The sequence below is a fragment of the Hetaerina americana genome, unplaced genomic scaffold (assembly GCF_022747635.1).
Source record: "Hetaerina americana unplaced genomic scaffold, ioHetAmer1.1.p SCAF_1, whole genome shotgun sequence".
In the NCBI taxonomy this organism is placed as follows: domain Eukaryota; kingdom Metazoa; phylum Arthropoda; class Insecta; order Odonata; family Calopterygidae; genus Hetaerina; species Hetaerina americana.
Genome location: NW_027286069.1, coordinates 39,826,360 through 39,850,187, shown reverse-complemented (window position 1 = coordinate 39,850,187; position 23,828 = coordinate 39,826,360). Strand labels below are relative to the sequence as shown.

Genomic DNA, 23,828 nt, shown 5'->3' with positions numbered 1-23,828 from the left:
ATGATGTTTAAGTATAAAACACAAAGCATAAAATTAATTCTCCTAAAAAAAATATATAAAAGACATTTTTTAAATAGCTGCAAAGGAACTCAATTAAATGCGATCACTACAAAAGGACCATGAAAACAACATTTGTCAGTTCATCTTTCAAAATCTTTATTGGTGCAACGGCAGCATCTTTCCCCATATATATTTATATATTTATTCATTTCAGTATATATAATAATATCAATTCATCCATAGGCATATATACACACTTTTCTACAACAGTTATTACTCTTGTATGAATAACAATCGATAGTATTGTTTGTCTTAATGGCTTTTTCATCATTAATCCTCTTCCTTTGCACGAAGGCAGCGGCATGGAACAAAGCGATCAATCAAATTGTGTCGACAAACAATTTTGCGACAAACCCATACAAACTAAACGGCGACGACTCGCGTGAAAATCTCCTTGACACAATCCAAGGCGGGTCGAAGAGGCTTTTTTTTTAAACGGTATATCATCTCAGATTCCCCAAACGTTCTCAATAATTGTCTTCTCCACTCAGTCAAAAACACCCGCACTGTCGGTCCACACTCTACCCTCTAGATACGAAACAGCGGTGAAGAACTCCCCAACTTCAGAAACCCCCCCACCCACCGCCCGATCAATGCTAACCATCTTTCCCCAACTTCCATATTAGTCTTCAGTTTCCAAGGATAAGAGGATTCCGTGATGACATCGTTTATCCGGGATGACGGACTGTAATGGCTTACTCCTTCCTTATTTAATTTATACCCTTGGTAACAGGGGGTCGGATTAATCGCAAGGAGGAGGGTTGGAGTCGATCAGGAGGGGGTCCACGCGAGAAGCCGCGGGGATATTTTCAGATGGGCGGGTTTGCCTTGGGTACGGATCCTTGACTAGGAAAGGGATAAGAAAGTTCTGGGATTGGGAGATGTGGGGATTCGGGTGTAGGGATGAGCGGGGATGAGAGATGGATGGGTCGGGTTTTCACACGGTGCAGGCCGGATTAGAAAACACACCTACAACTAACCCGGATCCAGGCAACGATGGATGGCACGCGGGGCTCGACTGCAGAGAGAGAGTAGGGAAACGGGATGTGTCTCACATCCCGACGCTCCTCGGCACACTCAAACGACAGAGACACACAAGCACACTGCAAAACGCACTCGACTTGTCCCTATGATCATTTCGTATCGTTCAAATGGGCTCGGGGGGGGGGGGGAGGACCTATACAGAGGGGGATCTCCATCCGAACTCCTGCTCGGGAGAGAAGAAGGAAAAAGTGGAATGAGAGGAAGTAGGGGAAGTATAGGAGGAGGGGGATTCAATTCAATTCCTGCATTTCATATAAAATAGAGGCCCATTGAAACGAAAGAAAAGTAAAACTTGCGCACACGGATTTGTTTAAACAAGCTCCCATTATTTTCTTTATACGTAACACGGAAATCGGACGCGTAGTATACAACATTATATGGCGAACGATCAGTAACAACAGAAACGAGTTTCCACTCTCCTTCCTCCAATATCATTATTATACATTACACGTTCCATGAAAGCGGACTGTACCTCTCGCTTGCCTCGCGAGGGAACAGCTTATGTAAATTACCTTCGTCGCGCGGCAATCGCGCTCTAAGACCTTGGCGGCACGAAGGCTTCGCCGCGTTCTCACAAATCGTCGAATCGGCGAACTCTTTCTCCTCAAGTGGCCCTCTCGAGCCCCGTGTGAAAGAATCATACAAATAGAACGAGAAACCCCATTTATGACCATTTATCCTGGTCTAAGGCCCCCGGGCACGGGGATTCGGGTTCGATCGGGCCACTCCTTCCGTGTCCTTTCTGAAAGGGGGGTACTAAGACAACACGGTTGGAGTTGTGGGAGAATGGATAATAGGGGAACATAGGGGCGAGGGGGTAACGGAAATGGTTCGGGTTTGGTAAGTTAGATGGGGGATGGATATACTTTTTTCCGCTCGATTAAGCATGCACGTCTGTTTTTATTCATATGTATGTGTGAGTAGCCGAACTCTTGTGTTGCATGGTCGTGTTTGAATACATGAAAGCTGCAACGAATGCCACATCCGGCGACACCTCTCTTTCCTTTCCCACCCCCACTACTCTCTTTTGGCACATTGACACTCCGAAAAAAAAGAATCACACCGCGATTCACACGTCGGCAACGCGATCCACGGGATAACGCCGAGCGGCTGACGGCGGCGATCCTCTCCCTCCCCTCGGAAGCCTCTCCCGGTGACCACCCCCCTGGCCGGCTGGAGCGCCCCCCTCGGGGGGGACCGGGTTCTCGCACCGGGAGGGGTCGCCTTTCCACCGCTTTCTTCTCCACCTCCTCCTCCGCAGATGTGCACACGTCGGATGTCTCGGTGCCCGGTCACTGCAGCGAAGAGAGGACGGCTCGGAGGGCGAGGAGTATGGGGAGGAGTGGAAGGAGGCGGGGGATGAGGGGGGAAGAGGTGGGGGCCGACGAGCCGCCCCCACCCTCTCCACGCCCCCCTCCATCGCCGCCCCCACCCTCGTCACCGCCTCCCTTGCCCCCGGCCGAACCGCCGTCCTCCCTCAGCGACCCCTGGTACAGCCGGTTGCCGTCTCCGGGCTCGCCCGAGTCGTCGCCATCTACGCCCCCGGAGTCCATGTGAGAGTCACCTCGCTCCATGGCGCCCTTGACACTGTACGGCAACTCCATCTCTGCGACAGAGACACGGGGAAAGCAGGCGGAATCAACAATCGTCGGCTACGCCATGCATGCAGCATTTTCATTTCAAGTTCAAGATCGGAAAAACTCGCATCCAAAATTGTAGACATAGAGGCCACATTTCCCGAATTTAGATTGATGTAAGAGTAAGTATGTGACTTCTTAGGTACGGTATTCGTTAAGCTGAAAATTTTATTTGGAGAAAATAAAAATTTTTTCCGCGATTGAAAAAAATGGACGCCGTAGTTCAATAATTGCCTATACATTGATAAGTACATATTTGCAATTTTAATTTAGGAATATTGCTAAGACAGTGAAAGCTTTACTACGTTTATCGTTTCACATTTCTTTTATCTATTAGAATATACAAGAGTAATACGTTTCCAGTAGTAATTCTTAAAGCATTTATGGTTCTACATTTATTGCGTTAGAATAGCATACACTTCTAAACTTATAATAGTAACAGCAAAGACAAGAAATTGGGGTAAAAAACGTTGCCCATTATTTCTTGAAACTTTATTAAGAAAATTTGCCATAATTAAATAATTAAATTCATTGAAGGGAAAATATTTGTAAGACAGCAAAAATTATTATCCAAGAACAACGTAGTCAGACCCAGCGTCCAATTAACTGCCGGAGTGTCCGTTTAGAATAACTCGGAGTGACTCAACCGGAGCCTTTGTCTTTTAAGAAGGTCCAGGACAGTCCAACGCACGAAGTAGGAAAAAATTTTCCAAACACTGAAAGGATTATCCAATTTTCAGTATTCTTTTAACATCTGTTTGCACAAGACAACCTTGAATTGTTCCCAATTAACTCAGAAAAGCTAACAAGGGGAGAGCGGCTGTAGTTATTTTAGTAGAGGGCAGGTTCTAGCCGAGAATTGTCCACTGAATCCTGAACGATTCAACCAAAGGGTTTACTAGCTACTTTTTCCTTCTTTTCCATAGGCATAGCAATCAGATATACCCCGACCCTTCTTTGCTCCCCCATACTCCGTGCGTTCGCTTGACCTAACTCGACGGGGAGACGGGATCTCTCGCCACCCTTCATCCTCGACCCCCGCACACTCCTCCCTATCCCGCCTCCCTAATTTTCCCATTCCGACATTCATGCCCGACCACTCCTTTCCCTCGCCTCCTGAAGACTCCGCCAAATTCCGGCCATCCACGCCGCTGCCCACCTCCGGTCCGTCCCCCTTGAACAACTTCCACGACACGGGGCGAAGTGGATAAAGAGGAAGAAGGGGGAAGATGTATGGTGAGAGGAGGAAGGGGGTTCGGGGTGTCCGGAGGGAAGGGGAGCGAGCCAAGTAGGAACGCGCGGCAGGAAGAGCGGAGGGAATGTGGAATTGGTTTCGGAACTTCCTCTTTTACACTCGGACGTTTTTTTTATCTACTTCTTTTGTTCTTCCTCCCTTTTTCGAATCCCTCCGACCCTCTTCCCCAAACACCCGCGCCCCCGCCTATTACATATATAACCCGACCGCCCGACCAAGAGCTCTCTCCCCGGCGCCCTCTTTATACAACCCCTCTCCAAATCTACCCCCCCCCCCTCACCGAGTTACCTCCAACCAACCCCCCACCCCATCCCCGACTGTAAGAATCCACTTACCGCTTCGGATGTTGGCCCGGCTCGAGGGAAGTTTCGACCCCTTTTCCCACCCTCTCCACCTACCATGGATACTTTCTTTCTTCCCCCTTCCGTCCCCCACCGCTTTTTAACGCTCCCCTAACCACCACCACCACTCCCTCCGCCTCCATCCCCGCCCTCACCTCTTCCTTCTCCTCATACCTACATCCTCGACTCTCCTTTCTTACGGGCTTAAACCCATATAACCCACCTCCCTTCTCGGCCCTCTTAAATTCTCTTCCCTTCTCCCTCGCGGAAACTTGAATCACCGACCGGTGTTATTCACTGCCGAATGCCACTCAGCCCTCCCTCCCCGCCCCCTTCCTTCCCGCGCGCGTTCTGGCATCCTCACGAGCGGAACATCTTAGTCCTTGTGGCACGATGGATGGCCGACCGAGGCCCTTTCGTGATCCCGCATCGAAGGAAAAGAACTGGCGGTGTCGAGCTCTCTCTCTCTCTCTGCCTCACTTCCGTAGCACTATGGTTCCCTTCCCGGCATGGCCTCTTCTATCCTTCAGTCTCTCTATTTCTCTCGATCATCTTCTCCCACTCTCCCACTCGCCCTCTCCTCCGTCCGCTTCAATTCCACTCCACTCTCTGTCCTTCACACCACCTTCGCATTAACTTCTAGCATTCTCGATTCTCCTTCTGGGACTGCTCCTGTTAAGCACCGGTCGTGTGCAACGAATCTCAGGCTCGCTCACAGCACCGAAGGCATCTCAGCGCTCGTACTCAATAATTCACGAAAAATATATATTTATTCACATTTCGTGGTAAAGAAAATTTTTTTTTAGTTTACGTGCAAAAAGTTTCAACATTCGATTCGATTATTGAATCCATCTGAATGTTCGATTAATGTGCAGCTTTTCCTGTCAGACTTCCTGAGAGAGTAAGTATGAATCTGAAGCCACAAATGCGGGCTATTTCGGGTGTTTAACCCGAATGCGGGCTATGGGTGTTTAACTTCCCACATTACACTCATAATAGAATTAAAATATTATTGCTGAGGTGGTTCATTTTACAAATTGCCCGAGAAAAATAGAACGAACCTCAGGTCTAAACGTGGTGAGAAAATTTTAGGAGATTGATAGGGGAGGATTTTCATTTTGGAGCGAGGACGCGGGAGAATGCGTTCAGTTATTTATTCAAAGGTGGTTTTACTACAGGCAATATGATTTAAAATACCTGTGCACTAATGGGTCCATCAGATCGAATTCTTCCCTACTTGTTTTAGATCAAATTTCATGCTATTGTTTATAAAGGGGATTCGATTCAAATGTTAACTGGTGAATTGATTTGGAATTAAGTAAAAGAAATGCAAAAAATAAAGGGCCCATTTCATAAAATTCGCAGTCATAAATTTATTCCGAATAAGGTGAGTAGATTAGAAAGCACCTAGACGTGGCTCTTACGTTTCATTAGAAATAAAAGAGAATTTTTCGGATCAGTCTCAAATTTCTACAGACGAGTTGATGACAAGTGCAATTAATACGTAAGGGAGAGGTGTATCTGTACACAGCTTAGGCCGTGTTTAGAATATTCAGCTAGTCTTTGGTATCTAACGATGGATACTTAATTTACTGACAGCAAAAATTCCAAAATAACTGTTGTTACATTTAGAGAAAGTTCCTCCGAAAAAGTAGCCAATGTGATAGAACTATTAGAGAATTGAGGAATGGAACTCCTCGAGTCACGAGGAGCATGATTGACAATGAAATATTTACAAAAGAGGAAAGTTCTGAAATTGTTCCAAAAGTGAAACGGCCCATAAAGGTAATTCATGCACTTCATAATATGTTATTAAATTCTTAAATTAAAACAGGGATGAAAATAGTGTCACTCCGGAAATGACATATTAAAATACTCTTTCTTCACTCACGCTATTCCCGATAGCATAATATGTTACCATACTACACGCTAAGCAAACTCCGAACTCCAATTACTTTGTTCCATCGTCCTTCTTTAGTATATATTTCATTCCTACCCTCACTTATAAAATTAACATCTAAACATACACTGCCCTCAAACTGCGCGCCAACATGACATCTCGGGGAATAAGAAGTAAATATGGAAATGAAACGCTGGGAAACTGAGCATATTTTATCATAAAAGTGAGAGTACATATTTTTATGCACTCCAGGAAAGGTTTCAATCTATTCAATCATCACTTATTAACCTTTAACTGAGTCTGAACCAACCCGCCAAGTGATTAAGTCTTTTGTGTACCTCATCCATCATCTTACTCTCTCCATTTCAAAATAGTCTTCAGTGAACTTCATTGCCACCACATTGGCCAAAGAGTTTATTTTAGTCCTTTATTTCGAGTTTTCCACAAACTTCTTTCTCCAAACACTATTCCACATACTTTTGGGTTGACAAATCGAACTATTATGTTTGCTTCACAATTATTAATAGAGCCATATTTTCCGCGATTTCGGTGTTCATTTATCTAGTAATGTATCTTCAAAGAGGCCTCATTTTATTTTCTATGAGTTGCTTTCTTACTCCAATTTCGTATGGATAGAATTTTTCACGGGAACTATTCTTTCCATGTACCTTCCGTGTTCCTTTTATTACGCTGGTGATTTTATTTCCCGAACTCCATTCCTTCACTTTTTCCATTTAATTAATCTACTTAATATTTGAGTCGCCTTATGCCGTCGAGCATCATTTTGATTTTTCTCAGGCAGTATTATCAGGTGGTGACCCCAGGTGGCATTTTTCATCAACTCCTCCACTTCAGTAATTATGCACTCTAAAGCAATTTCTTAGAATCTAGATTCATGACTGCGGGAATAAGAATTATGCCAATTTTCTTTCTTTTGAGGTGCATTACCTCGGATCAACTTTATCTATTTCATCCATCTTACTTTGTTAAAGTCAATTATATACATGGAAGAAATGAAATATCATTCGGTCTTCTTACTGTGGCCCAAACGGTTTCGCGGAACAGAGGAGAGTTACATTTCTGGACCTAAGAAACTTTACTTTTCGTTAATCCTTCGGTCTTCGTGCTGTGGCCCAAAACTTTGAGCATAATAGGGGGTAGTTACATTTCCGAGTTGATAATCTCTCGTGATTTATATTTTCCAAGCACCAAAAGGAAAGTTCATAAATAAATTATTCACAATAGGTAAATGCTACAGTTAAAACGTCAGGTAAACCGATGGGATTGCAATATTTGTATAAACTCATTATCTCATAACTGATTATAACTTACCACAGATACTACTGATTTCTTATTACGATACTTGTAAATGACACTCACCGTATAGTCGGATATTTCCTTCCGCATCTCCGATAGAGTTCTTTGAAATGCATTTGTAGCCTCCGAAGTCGGACTTGTCGAATTTTCTTATAGTCAGCCTCATCTGGACGCTGTAGTAAGAGCTATTTATTTCAGTCATTTGATACTTGTCATTTGAAATAATCATCTCACCTGGAAATAAAGCAAACGTTATAAGAACAGGAATGAAATTTAGGGGTTATGCACAGGACAAGACAAGAATCTATATATCATGTGACTGTATTTCCGGCAATATGTTATAAATGTTTCCACAAATGAAGAACTATAATATACATTTAATAGGCGGTGTACTATGAGAACAAATCCTGATATAAATATTATTTATTAGATAATATTTTAATGATTATTAATTATTGAAAAAGTGTATCAATTCAATTATGCATACTTAAATTTGATTACACTTACGTCTACATATATACCCCGCGATCCACCGCAGCCACTTGAGCAATCGAGGATACGTAATTTATTTTGAAATCATCGAGCCGTTAGACATCGGCCCGGAAATACAAAAGATACGTAGTTCAAGTCACGGTCAAGGAAATATTTGTGAGCTTGTGATCTGCTTGATTCCGCATTCCTCATTTCTTTTGTGCACGTATTTTATGTGTGTTCCTATCCCTTTTCCTAATATCTATATCCATGTGAATGTTCATGCATACAGAGGTAGTCCAGGGGTAGAGCGTTTGACTACTCACCGGAGGGCCTGGGCTCAATTTCCGGGCAAGCCTCTATGGGCACCTGCAGCTCCACCCAAGCTATGTGATTTTTCGGGTAACAGATCTTCCTGGGAAACCATAACCGGCACAAGGAAAGGAATTGGCCCCCTACCCTAATGTGTGAATTTCACACGTCATCGGGCTAAGTACTGGGTGACCAATTAGTTTATGGTTTTAATAACAAATGTTTAAACGGCCATCACATTCGAGCCATTTCATAAAGCTATATTTCATAAAAATCAGGTTATTTGTTAAAACGACTTTTGGTAAAAATCAAAAATTTTATTCCGACTTCAGTTTTTCGCAGAAAATTTGCAATAATCATTGGAAAAACTGAATATAGGTGCTTTGCTATCGAATGTCATGAAGTAAAGAAGTGTCTATGATCTTTTCATTATTAACATTTGTGATGGCTCGTGAAATCATTCCGAGTAACAGAATAGATGCCCTTAAAAGAAATCCTACATCCCGTGAGCTTTATGGAGCTATATTTGGCAGAATTTTTCCCCAAATTAAATTTTGAAATATTTTTATGCTGCATACCTGTATCTTCACGAATAGCGTATCAAAAATTCAGTAAGCCATTTCTATGAACGACGAAGCACTAGTTATTCACACCATTTCCATTACTCCGTACATTCCAAGCTCTCTGTGAAATAAAAAGTGATTAGGCAGCAAGAAATACGATTACGGCCTTTATATTGACACAAATTGGTGCATGGCGAGTAGTTCTGCAGTAAATGAACTCGGGATTTAGGCCTGGATAGGCAAAAAGAGAGCGGCAATGTGTTTCACTTCCTCCATTATTTGCAAAAGACCATTACCTACGATTCCCATCGTGTGTTCCAATCAGATCAATAGAAAACTCGTAGAATAAAATGGTAGCCCTTCAGACGGGTGACCGGGAATTTTGCAAAGTAAGCACAATTTTACAGCTTCAACAAATCCCAATGGAGAAAACGTTTCCGTCTTATTTCTTACACCTACCTAAGTTTAGGATATTCTACGAGAAGGTAAAGTTTTCCAAGTGAAGTTTTATTATACTGACCAAGACACATTTTTGGGATCACATAGAGGCACGTCACAGATAGAAATAAATATCTTTCCAAATTGGGAGTCATTTAGGCAATTTTATGAGCGCCATAATCTTCGACAACGCCAGCATTTACAAAAAGTTAATATTGGGAATATAAGGAGCGAAAATTTAAACCTAATCAATCGAGATGACGATGAATCAATGGAAAACTCTTTGCAAACTTCCAGGAAATGAGTTTTTCGTCAATTCTGGCGGTTCAGCCTCTGAAGCACCTGATGACAAGCCAAAACTATTGGGGCTGGGCTCTTGACCAGTATACTCGTATCCATACGAGAAGGCAAGAATTTAATTGACGATGGTTACGATATCATGACAAATAAAACAGAGCGACCTAGCAATGAATGATCGTAACCCGCATTGCCTTGGCTTTCCCTACGAACCAATGACGTACCACGATACAGGGTTCGGGAATCCGATAGTTGGGATGTCAGTGATAGAGTACAAGAAAGAGGTGAGTAGGAGTGATGGTGGGGTTGCGGAAATGAATGGCCAAAGGGAGAATAAGAATGAAAAGGGTGAAAGGGTCAGAGGGTAGAGAGGATAGCGGAGGAGGGAGGGGAATCGTGCGGGAAGAGAGGGCCGAGACGAGATCATATACATGGCGGGCACGTGAGTCCCGGGACGCGTGGTAGGTCTGTTTTAAGACCAGTAGTCAGGATGGGGGTGCGGAGTTTGAAGAGGGAAAAAGTGAAACAGGGTTCAAAAGGGGAGGGAACGGTAGAAGATAAGGTAGGAGGATGAGAGAAATAGGAAGGATGGGTTGGGAGGGGAATAAAAGAGTGCCGGCAGAGTCGAGTCACTCCCTTTTCTCTCGCCCCCCCCCCCACGTCCCCACTCTCTGTTCTCGTATAATGGAATCTTTGGCGGGAGGTCGTTTTTCACTTGAAGGTGCGCGGGTAGGGGGAGGAGGGAGTCCGGGGGAGAGGCCTACGGCGGCGCAGGGGATGCCTGGAAGCCACCAACTCCCGTGACGCGACCCGATTCGGAGGGGGCCCGGCCGGTGACGGTTCTGGGACTCCTGTGCTAGCGTTACCGAGAGGGACCCGAGCCATTCCTAATGGCTCACGAATTATAATCACTGGTGTGCATATGCTGCCGAGTTTGTTCGACTCCGCTCAAATCAATGGGTGCGAACCTGCCGCTCGGTTGGCTCGTCTATGGGAAGTGGGCGATTTGTCAACCCCAAAGTATATGGCTGAGAAAATTGTATGAGTGATAAATGTTTAAGTTATTTGTAAGAGCTTTTCGAAGCTGAAAGATTCACTGTTTCATATAGTCGGAAACATCTTTGCGTGAACCAAATAAACAATACTTTTAGTAACATTTATAAAATATTAACGGAAACTATCGCTATGCTGTGTTTTAAAAATATAATGAAAAATGAAGTTATTATTTATGCCGAGAAGATGGTATTATATGGCTTACTTTCACAAGAGTATGCAAAAAATTACTACAGGAGAAATGAGTTCATTAAATATAATTTTTGCGTCAAAAAACATGAAAATTTCATTTTTTTCCTGCAATTTTATATTTGCCATGATATTCTATAGATATTTTTACCGTGACAACTGTCACGATGAACTTCACAGCTTCATGCAATTATGAGCAACTATAGTAGGTTATTCACATGATGAGCTGCAAATATAAATGAAGGATGGAATTTTTCAAATATTAAGTTATACAGCATTAAGAATTAAATTGAACACGATCGAAATGATGGCAATTAAACGTGAACTTCCATAGGAATCTCCATTGCAAGCATTGGAGAAAGTAAAATGGTAGAATTTTGGACTGAAGTTTTAAGTCAGCACAATTTGTGGCTGTTAAAGGTTTTGTTTTATATATGATGACAGGTTGTATGGAAATTAAGCAATTTAGATGAAAAATTCATTAAGTCACTGCAAAAACTCCCAAGTGTCTTCATTTCAATAAATATGAATTACCACGTTTGCGAGAGAGCATGCTTTGATTGATTTAGCTCCAAACTTTTGAAAATGCCAAAAGAATTAGAATGCTAAGGATGAAAAACTACCCTATATTCCTACCCTCAGCGTCTAAAATATAATTAGTTCTACTTAAATGCATGCTCTTCCACTAACCTTATGTGTTTTGTTATAATAACCCATTCTTTCCGAATGACCTCATTCGTGTTCGGTTCATCTGTTTTTAAGTTTCCCTTTCAGTCCCTCGTCCCTCTCCGCGGGGGGAAATGCCTGCTACCTGCAACGTTGGGTCGCATTCCCTGCCTTTTACAGACTCTTTGGGGGTAGAGTGTTTTGTGGTGCATTTTCATGTGGTAGTGATGTTTCACATTCTTGCTTGTTGTGTCCTGGCTTGCGTGTTGTAGGATGGCTTTCGTGCTTCATCCTGGGGTGCAGTTTTTAGTTGTTTTGCGGTATATGTTTGCATGAGTGTTGGATGAAGGGATTTTTGCATGAGTGTGTGCGCTGCTGTGGGTGTTATTTTCCGTGTTGTTTTTTTGTATGTGGTATTTTTCCTTTTTACGGTTGGTGACCTAACACCCCCCGCCACACGCGCTTGCGGCGGCTTGCGGGGTATTATGTACATGTAGATGTATATTTATGATGGGCCAACATAATTCAGGTTTTATTAACTATTTGTACTTGATTACTGCCTGAATATTTCTTTTGCAAGTGGTGGAATGGTGACATTCACCAAACGGCCGATCTTCATATCACCAGTAACCTCAAACTGCAAAAATCTCATTGAGAACCTGTCTAGACGAGAATCTCAGTAGAAATGATCACTTCAGTGATATAAAAAATCGGCAATGAAATGATGATGAAATCGAAGATGTTATTAAAATACTCAAGTAATAAAACTGGTTTAATTTGTTACGGTGTCGGCCTATCCTATCTAGTGACCATACAATGAAACCATGTTTTCAATTACTAGTATTTCAATTCCAGTTAAATAAGGGGTAGGCAACTGAAATTACGGCAAAATTAATTAAATCTATTTGCAATATTTTATTGAAAACATTTTCGGATTTGCAATTAGTAATATTTCAGATTATATGCTTTGCCCTACGATCAATTAGACGAATGGAAAATCCGCGCAACACATTGGATCTGCATCGAAACGCCATCCGCGGGAGATAACAGCTGCAAATCCATTCGAGAAAACGACTCGTGGGCGTTTTGCACGACAACGCGATCCAAATTACCAAATAATGAGAGAGCAAATATCACTGGGGTGTGGGCGACGTCGAGGGCTCCACTCAGGAGCCGAAGAGGAGAGAGGTGACGGAAAAGGGAGAACTGCGGCGCAGAGGTAGGTGGCAAAAGTAAACAAAGCGATGGATTCCCGACTCCATATTTTGAGGCGATAATCTTGAAGGTGGAGGAGTGGAGTGAAAGCGTGAAATCCTTCCGCTAAATAAAAAAAAGTAAAAGAAATGAACGTCTCCTCGAGAGCCGGTGAGAATGGAAAAGAGTGGGGGATGGAAAGGGAGGTTGAAGTGGGGACAGGGAAGATGGGAGGGGAATTCCCATTATCAGCTCGCAAGTGATATCCACTTGTTACCTGCCAGCGTAAATCGAGGTGTGAGGATGAAGAAAAAATAGGCTTAACGAGATTCGGTTCAACATCGAATAGCTGGAGGAGTGGTGTATGGGGGGAGAGAGGAGAGTTTCCACGAGGTGAGAGAAATGGGAGGTGATGGAGTGAGTTCGCAGGGGAGCGGGTGGAAGTGGATCTCTCGCAGTTGGAGGAGATGGAGACAGGTAAAGAAGGGGACGGGATGGGGGAGGGGAGACGAGGAAAGATTCAGATGGTGTGGCGTTGGAGAAAAAGAGAACGGGTCGCAAATGCGAGGAGAAAGGGAGAAACCGTGGAAAAATCTGAGAAACGAGGAAGAATGGAGCTCAATTAAGACGAAAAAAACTTTTTTAAGTATCATTATTTGTGAGCTTTAACGTAGTGCATTAGTACAGAAAATATTCCTGTTTCATATGAATACATTTATATTCGAAGATAATACAAACAATGGCAAAATAAATTCAAAATTTGTAATAAACATTTTGAATTTAAAAATATACGTGTTATATAAATATAGTTTGTGTTCTTGGATCATATGGAATGTACATGTATGTAGTATAAATCTGCAAAGTTAGATATCACCAAGCATCTAACATTTCCCACAAGCAATACGGAGAAGTATCACGTTGAAGGCTCTTGTTAAGCTAGGAAAACTAAATAATTAAATTGCGTTCAAGAAAATATATCTCGACTAATGATGAAAAAATGGGGTGAGGTATGGATAAAAATACTTCAAAATAGAAGGTTTCCCATAATTTCATCGATTTATATAAAGAATTGATCACTTTCTATAATAGAAGATAAATAATTAGACGATGGTAGAGAAAGACACTTTGCACTCCCTCATAAAGATTCATAACTTCACACGGTCACCTGATGATGATGCGCAGCATCGAAACCATAATCGTGTGAAGTAATAAATCTTTCAGTGGAAGTGCAAAGTTTATTTCTCTACCCTCATCGCAAAGGAATTCCACAAAGTTAAGCCTGAAACTGCTACGATTAATCAGACGAGGTTTACAATACTAGTGAAATGACAAGTCACTGGAAATATAAATGTACATCACTGCCCATTTGCTACTTTTTGAAAAATTGCATTGAAAGTTAACGACACAAGCAGCAGTATATGCGATCATGTGCTAATAGTACTTTACACTGATTTGGTATTTCCGTCCTTTAAGAATCTAATCTTCATAATGTCCTTCGTATACGCAGTATTTTCGGGAGAAAAAAGAGGTTTTCATGCGTATTGGAGGAAGAAAAAGAACACACATAAGTGACAGGCGGAGACAGGAAAAAAAATCAAATTTGTCAATGATACTGAGAGGTTTATCTATTGTGTTGAAGACATTAGGCGACTGACAATATTAGAAAACTTCGGGCCTTTATCAATGATTACGTAGAAGAGAAACGGAGGGATCGACGACAAAAGTTACACAGTCTTAACGTTAATCATAAAGCATTAAATTGCACTTTTTTCAATCAGAGCTTAAAAGCAACTTCCCAAAAAAAGTGAACAAGGGATACTGAAAACTTAGACTTGGATTATTGAATACAGACAGATGACATTTTACGCGGGAAGAGGAGGGGGTGCGGAGCCAGTTGGCTTATAGCATGTGATCTAGTAAAATGAAGATTAAATACGAGGAAAAACAAATTCGGCAGAGAAAGAGAGAGCACGGTAAACTGGGAGGGAGCTTTACCATAAAATTAAACGTCGTTTCGAAATAAAAAGTAATTACGAAAAAATGAAGTTGATAGCAACTTTTTTATACCTCAGATGCTATCTCTGATACGTGGCAAGAGAAGAGGAAAAAAGTTCTCATTGTTTTCAAACAGGCATCAAGGTACTTTTTCTCACAAATTCGAAAAAAAATCATAACAGAAATATCATCGACATAGCAAAAAATGAGCTCGGGTACAAGTGTTAAACGATGCAAGCGTAGAGCCAATAACATTCCTAATATACCTCTTTGGGATCCAACACCAAATATAATCACGCGACGAATCCGAATACACTCACAGCTATCCAGAGGGGGGATAAGAGGTAACACATTCAAAGACCAGGAGATAGCCCAGAATGGCTTCGAAGGAGGCTGGAGGCACGAGGAGTGGGAGAAAAAAGGATGGGGAGAGACGAGAGAAGGTGGAAAAGTATTTTATTCTCCTGAGAAGGGGAAGGAGGAGTGTGAGAGTCGTGAGAAAGCGGTGGGAAATAAAATGAAAGCCGAGCAAGAGAGTGAGAACTTGAAAAGGATGGCGGGCGGGGGTGAAAGGAGAAGGACACGGGGTGTGGGGGGAGAAAGAAAGCGACGAGAGAAAGAAGGCAGAGGACTCAGAGTGGGGAGATTATAAGGGAAGTGGAAGGGACGCGAGATGGGGGGGAGTGGATGGGGAGGGCGGTTGGGTGTGTGAGTGAGGTGGAGTGAAATGGATGGCAGCGAGAGGAGAGGGATTTTCGGTGCGGGAAGTGTGAAGGGGGAAGGGGGAGGCAGGAGGAGTGGATGTGGAGGGAGGAGGAGGAGGAGAAGGGTGGCTCGTGGCAGATTGAAGGAACATTTTCCATTCCGGGCAGGGAGTGAATTCCGCAGCACCAGGATTTGAATCTCTCGCGAAAGAGGAGTCACTCACACTCAGGCACAAGCACACATCTCCGCTCGTCACTTGCACCACGGTGTGATATAAACGCGTTGAACTGAACGCGTCCATTTCCCGCGTTCTCACCGTGCTTCCCCCCTCCCGTCCTACTTCCCACCCGCCTTTCGTCCTTCCGCTCCCCCCACCCACTGGCCCATCGCCCCCACCTCCCGCTCACCCCTTCCCCCCTCTCTTTCCCGTCTTCCTCTTAGCCCAAGTAACCCCTTCCTACCTCGCAGCCTTTTCTTTTGTGCCCGTGTCTCACTCTCCTCTGAAATATTACGCTTTTAGGGCAATCGCCATCTCTGCTGCCATGCCAACCACTTGACGTGCCCGTTGCCAGCAGGAAGGACGCCACCAGCGTCCCACCCCCGCTACGCCGTGCCACGCCTCCCGCCCCTCGCACCCGCTGCCCCCCCCCCTCCCAGGCGAAAAAGCAACCCCGGCCTCACCGCCGATTCCATTGTTTGGTATTTGCGATTCATTCCCTTGCCGCGAACTCGGGGCCATTGAGTACTCCGGGGTGGTGAACGGGGGAAAAAATTGGATTTCCCTATCCTGATGCACTTAATTAAATATGCTTCGACAATGGTTGGTTAGGTATAAGATTCCAATCTCGTCTCTTTGTGAGGAAATAAAATCACTGTACTTTGCGGTGTGCTTATGATGGTAGGTACCACTTAACTTAATGAATGAGCATCCACAAAAAAATAAATGCCTTCAAATTTTTTCATATTATTTAATAATGAATATCTGTCACTCCCACTATGTAACTTTAGGCGTCATGAAGTCAATTAGTGATTGACATTTAAGACGTGAACTTAATTACTGAAAGCCATCTACATGGGCTAAGATGGATGGCAGAGAATAAACCACTATGCAACCCATAAGCAAATACATAGTAATCAACTGTGTTTATTATAATTGAACGAATAATTTAGGAAATATAGCATTCTGAATCATACAAAATGTTTCCCTTCCAGAACGCGGGTATTGAAAAATTATGATTGAACCGTGGTGTATATTTCATGCCTATTATTCATTTAATAATGGTAGCAAAACTTAATAAATAAAAGTAAAAGAAATGCACCATCAACTGTTGAAGTTGGGAAACTGATACTATTTTTGTTTATAATTCTTCAAAAAATCACATCTTCAGCAATCCAAATGCAGAATGTCTCTGAAATTTCTTTTCATTGCTATGGTTTCCAGTGAAGTATTGTCAAATTTGTAAATTGCATCGATCACCAGCGATTAATTAAATTCACTTCCCTAAATATATTTTTTTAATCAAGGGATTTATTATTTAACTCATAACAAAATGTCATGATCGTTACTAAAGTTGCTAATCGAAATGTCTAAAAATATGCACTCCATGTATTTAAAATGCCAATGTTAACACTGTACGCTATGTAAAGCATGATTTTATATGCTAATATGCTTATACAAGATCTTTTTCCGATTTTGATCAAAGCTCATCATAGGAGCGCCTATTGAGTTATATGCCATTTTCCTATTTTCTTGTTACATTAGAATCCATTTTTACAATTTTATAAAAGATTTTTTTTCTCTACTGAGTCACCGCTGAAATACTTAATAAGAAAGGAATTATGCATTGGAAACGTAAAAAAATTAATTTTAAGAATTTTAAGAGGCTAAGCTATTAATAAATGGACATCTGTATTTGTAATTTATTTTCAAACTAGAGGAGTTAATACAGATATAATAAGAATTAGGATATGAAAACAGTTTTTCGTGACGAAAAATACGCTGAAACATTTGAAGTTGTTTTTTTCACATCGAGAAAACAAAGAAATACTTCAGTAATATTCAAAATGCTGCAATATCTGAAATTTTAAACTTAATTAAATTATGCAGAATATCCTATCTTAAACTCATAACAGAATTTATACCATTTATTTCAATTGTGCTGTATGCAAAGGATACTGGGACTGGAATCTAATTAAATTGATTTCTCTGAACATATTCGGGCTCGAAAAATAGCGTCATGTGTCTTAGAGCTGTTCTACCGATACACGTAAATCATAACCTACCATTCGTTACATTGATATTTTTCAAATATTGTCCTTCCACCATTTATGTACTGACCCTCAATGAGATCGATCTCGGATCTAACCAATCTTTATATTCTTAGCAGCGTTACTGATTTCTTTGATGCTATGATGTTTGGTGGAATAACGACATTAATGCCCGCAATTCTACTCATACTTTTCTTTCATCGCTTTTCGTTCTTCTCAATTCATTTGTAATCTACAAACTGTATGCTTAAGTCGTTTTCAAATTTGATTTGGATTTAAATCTATCAATGACTGCCCTGAACTGCTTTTGCTTATCAATATCAGAATATCATCATGACCTACCTGTAGTTATTGCTAATTACTATTTAAGAAATTCTTCTCTCCCACTTACTGTATTCACCACCTGCTGATACGAGTACTTATCCGATTTTGTTTTCCTCTAACACATTTAATAACTCTATCTTACCTCTACTTATAATTGGTAACCTCTTTTCATATGATTAAATTTAGTTTTTTGCTCATTTTTACATGTATACCCCTCTCATTTTATGCCCTGTTTATGTGTCACTACAAACGGAAATCACTTTTGTAGGTGGAAATAAACACTCGATTTTGCTGTGGAAATATTTGTGTTTTAAAAGGAGATGACCGAAAAACAACTGATCTATTCATTTCATCTCGGTGGAATAAAAAGATTATTCTTGTTCTACAAATATAATCAAGAAGAAATACAGACACGTATATTATTTTATTTTACCGAGCATCGTTATGCAAACAGAATACCTTATGGAGTGAACTACACGTGCTCTAATAATTAGCCAACTGCAAGAGATGATATTATTGATTTATTCACCTTTACACACTGTCTGAAGCATTATGGAAGAAATACTGTTTATTAATTACTCTCGTTTATATTAGTTCAGCGAAGATAGACAATTATTGGACAATGCACTATTGATTCAAAGTAAAATTTGTCATTGCGATGGGAATGCCCCAAGGATAGAGATATAAATAAAGACGGAGAATTTATCGAAACGAATATTTTTTTATTTTTATTCGTTGATAGGAGAAAATCCGCCTCTGTGAGATATAAGAAATGGAAAAGGTATAATTAATATCATAATTAATTTCGGAAAACCGTTTCGATCAAAACCATTACTTTCAATTGTTTAAAATGGAGTTAACTTCAGAATTTAATTTAATGTGAATTGTACGACCATATGATAAGTAAAACTTTCTGATCCTCTGACAAAGACAATTGAAGAATTTAAAGCTGAAATTCTGGAAAGGAATCTTTCATTGAATCAAACATTTAACAATACTTCATGAAATTCCAAAAATTTCGAAAAATCTCCATAAATATATTTTGAAACTCAGAATTTTATCCATTTTTACCCTGTGTAACTTCTTTGGTGGTAAATTTGCTCGCAGAAAAAGGAAATACTCCAGCTATTTATTTTCAATCGTTTTCTCCAAATATCCGCTTTTCCGAACACAATTATATATTTAAAATCATGACATGTCTCATGAGCTCAAAATTTTGATTTATTGCTTTTAATGCTAAGATTAAGTGATCTAGATACTCTAATATATAGGCAAAGAATACTTCTTTTGACCACTAAATAATTCAGGAAATCCATTTGCTCCACCTGAGAAATACTTTTGAGTGAAAATTAAAGGAATTGAAAATTCGTACTGCTGTTGGTAATTTTATTCTACATGAGTTATACATTAAAGTAGCATTTCTATAAATTTGCGTATTTAAAAAATGAAAGTAGGATATTATTTAACCTCGCATATTTCAGACAGAATTATTATTAAAGGTATGGACGTTTGGCTATTATTTTTAAAATAAAATAATACATCTACAAGGAATAACTCCGCCTTTTAAGCTTTACTGTTTATAAAACAGTGTGTGATAATTATGAACGGGTTATGTTGCTTGGTAAGAACGATGAGCCATTTTAACGACCCTGTCATTGATGGCCCTTAGAAATTGATGATGTTACACAGTAGCCATGATATATATCATTCTTTTAAATAATGTTTCATGACACCAAAAGGTTCAACCAGTGGTCTCGGACAGTTCTTTTCCGTAAAATAATATGCATTATAATTTATGAAGTTAGTTTTTATGAAAGATATTGCACTACCTTCCTAGGAATATCTGTTGAATAGCTATTTGTTACTAGATAATTCTTCCACGGTGACATGGTCATAAGCCTATTCCACAGTATTCTCAGGCATATTAAAAATAACCTAGTAATTTTACTACAAGAAGGTTTTCCACAATTTTCCTATCCATGTTGCCTTACATAATTTTATATAGTCATTTAAAGTAAAAAAAATGCAATATTATGGTACTTGGGAAATAAAATAAGGTGTGCCACCTTTTCCAACAGTAGCTAGCAAAAAACTTGTGGAGCGCAGTCAAAACGTTTATCAGGTAAAAAATCTATTTTTATTGTCTAAAAGGAATAACTTTTAAGTGCTTCTCAGTGTAATTTTTGAAAACAATTGTAATACTGAAGAAAATGATCTCTTGCAAAAATGAAAATTTTACTCATTAAGCTTTATTTTTTTTCTGTTGCAAAAGTTATTGAGATATTTTCTGATCAAAGGTTTCTGAAACTTCCACTAACTAATACGCATCATAGTCAGCACGTAGAGCTATGAAAGGGCTTTTTTCACGCGCTTATACTTGTTACACTCCATTCCGCCTAAAATTCCTAATTAATCTATTCCTTTAATGGTTAACTAACTTTGCTATTTTATATCCTGCTGATTGCAGATCTTTTGGTCATATCAATGAGAAAATTGTGATAAATAAATGCGTAGAGCTGGGAAAAGGTGCAGTTTTTATAGCAGTAAATTAAGTGATTCATGCTATTCACTATGAATTACTTATGTGATTTCGAGACCATTCTAATTAAATGAAATTTCAAGGCCCATTTTATATTAGAATCATTTCAAGCGAAAGTGGTAAGTAATGGAGAAGGGGAGATCTACCGGCGTGAGTCAGAAAACAGTCAAAGAAGGCACTTAGAGGAAAGGGATAATTCAAAAGTTTTCTCTTCCTATCCGAAAAGATCCTAATATCTAGCGACGCCGGTAGGATATCGTCTGCATCCATCTACATTACAGGTTCCAGGGACTAACAGGTTGGAACATTCCTCTTTAAAAATTGATAAAAGATGGTCAAAAGATATCATTTAATAGATTATTATTTGATTAAGTGGGACATACTAACTGCGGCCACCTGATATACTATTGCATCATGTGCCTAGATATTTCACCTTGTGGCATAATACAGTTATTGAAAATATTATAAAAATGATACAGAATTTTCGGCTATGGCCTAGAGTAAAAGTTTCCGTGAAAATAGAAGTTTTTTTCCTAGATAATGGTATATTTTTTAGGGACGTATATATACAAGCATACAATAGGTATGAATACACAACACAGAAACAAAAGGAGACGATATGTACAGATAATTGTATGGAGTATGATTTTACATATCTATATTTCTGAAAATGTCCTTAATTGCCTTAGTAAAGACGTTGACCTTAAGGTGGAGAACTATGAAGTTTTCGTAAAATTGTAAATAATCAATAAGTTACAGACTTAGACATCACAACAAAATATTCCAAAATTTTAGTTTGGATAATTAAACAACAAGGAGAGACTAAATCAAAATTCAGAATACAAATATTACATTTATATGTTGTAGCACTAATAATTTTAATTCACCCACTTCTCAAATGTGGACGGTGATATATTATTATTTGTTCAATATTAAAAAAAAATTGAAACAAATTAAAAGATATGAAAAAATGAGCACTTCCTTGATACTACCGTTGAATTGTATTCTCATTGGAAACACCTTGAGCATTAGATAAAATGGAATTGAAGACTAAGACACATAATTCAATCTTATATGCATTAGTGGATGTGATTAACTTTAAATATTTATGAAATCGGAACGACAAGATTAATCTAATATGGAACGAAAGTACGTTGGAAATTAGGTACATACGCTTCCATCGCAATAATTTATCCCTTGGATCTCATAATAATAGCTGATTGAAGTTAATATTGAGAGAAAACATTGAGATGGGGGCCATGCAAATTCAATACATACTTTCAATTTTTTTCCACACTTGACTTGCCTTAGTCCACTCCTATGGTGAACAAGCACAAAAACGCCACCAGGAAACATCGCTTCATCCACCTAACGCGACTTCAAATACATTAAACTTTGCCTGTCCCTTCGTAATTCGAAATTATTTTCATGGATATCTCTCCGTAAAGTTTTCGGGAAAGCATTTAGGTCGGGCGTCCTAGGAAGAATCGGCTTGGATAGGGAGGGGGAGAGAGGATTGGTCGACGACGGTGGGAAGGGGGAGTTAGGAGATATGGCGAGGGGAGCGAGGGGCAGTTGGAGGGGGTTAACCGGGGAGGGGGAGTGGAAGCCGGAGGACCGAGGCTGTAGTAAGAGGACATTTAAGTGGCAGGGGGGGCGGGGAGGGAAGGGAAACGGACGGGAGGAAGCGCGCAGGGAAGAGGGAGGCGGCAGATATCTCTTCCCATAGACGACGAATGGCCTCCCCCGTTTTTCCAACCAATTTCCATTGAATTCAATTACGAAAACATGCAGCTTTTTTCTCTTTGTCATCCATCTGCGTCACTAAGCAATGACCTCTCTCCTCCCCTCCATACCTCTCCCTATCTCTATCCCTCACCTCTCCTCCTTCCCCCTCTTGACTCCATACACGAATCGGCTGAGGGCGAGAGAGCCCTCCTCTCATCCCGGAACCATCTCCCTTGTTCCTGGTTTCCACTCTCGTCCTTTTTCATCCCTCGCACGCGTTCCATATCTTCCTTCCACCCGTTAACGTTTCAAAGTCCTCCATTTCCATTCATTCCACTTTCCTTTCGGTAGTATTTTGGTGGTAACTCAGGAGGTATATAACACGCATTCTTTCTGACCATTTGGGTGGAATGACAAGCAGCTTTTGCGAAATTATGATTATCTGATTTAAGACGAAGCAATATTTTTACGCATTTCAACAGAACATCTGAACAAAACAGAACATTTCATACAATCTAATTGCAAACGAAGATTATTGTTGATGATAATCTACCGACTGGGGACAATTTCTAATCTGCGCCTTAAAACTAACGAGTACCCTTAAGGACATCCTATTGAACAATATCCCTTTGATCGAAATTATTCTCTTCCGCAGGCACTCATATATCCAATGAAATTCATCGCATCCAAAATAGCAAATTCTCTGCTCTCCATTACACGGCAAAAATTTGAATCAATCAAACTTGTTAGTAACCAAAAGTATTACTCATTGTTTTCATGAAAATCTATATTAAACGTTTCATCTCTTTGATCCAATAACTAACTGAAAATGTTTGATGAAACGTTGCTAATGTTGAGTATACCGATAATTCCTCGATCAAAAATATTTTTTCTGTAATATCTTTTAAAATTTGATGCATGTTACGTAACGTATAAAATAAACAAGAAACACAAAATGGTCGGCCAATACGCATTATTATGGTAACAATATCAGCCAGACTTCGCTTGGATCTTTATTAATGCTTTCAAAATTATTTATTTACACTCCATTAACCCCGACCCTGTCCACAGTTCTCGTTATTTACGTAATTATTCTGGCTTGGTGCATTAATTTATCACCCTGCTTTACTTTGGTCTTCATATTTTCTTTACCTACGTCTTGGGAATTATCATCTCATGGAACTAAAACGAAGTTACTACCACTTATGGACAGTAGATGAATAGCAAAGTTTTGTACAGATTCCATCCATGGAGCACCCTGACTTACCGGAAATAACCTCAACTTTTTTGATACAGTCTGCTAATAGATACACTTTGTGTGATTTAACAGATGTCTAAACAATATCTGAGTTAGTGCAGTACGGTAAACCAAATCATAGTGCAATATGTAATTATTCGAAATAACGTTGTGTAAACAATTTAGAACCATGCTCACTAAGGAAGTTTTGATGCTACGGTACTTACTTAAGCAAGTGAATAATACTTCTTCCAGTCATTTTTCTACTGCGACAATAATAATAGATAAAAAGACC

General features: G+C 40.2%; 1 protein-coding gene across 1 annotated transcript in view; it reads right to left on the bottom strand.

The window, feature by feature from the left end:
- Positions 1-2,396: 2,396 nt before the first annotated feature.
- The window catches only part of LOC139697436 (lachesin-like), a 319,784-nt gene continuing 298,352 nt past the window's right edge, over positions 2,397-23,828 (bottom strand). The window contains exons 8-9 of the mRNA XM_071596149.1: positions 7,618-7,788; positions 2,397-2,710 (exon numbers count right to left, since the gene is read on the bottom strand). Coding sequence (XP_071452250.1) covers positions 2,397-2,710; positions 7,618-7,788 — 485 coding nt within the window. The remainder of the gene's footprint in view (positions 2,711-7,617; positions 7,789-23,828) is intronic.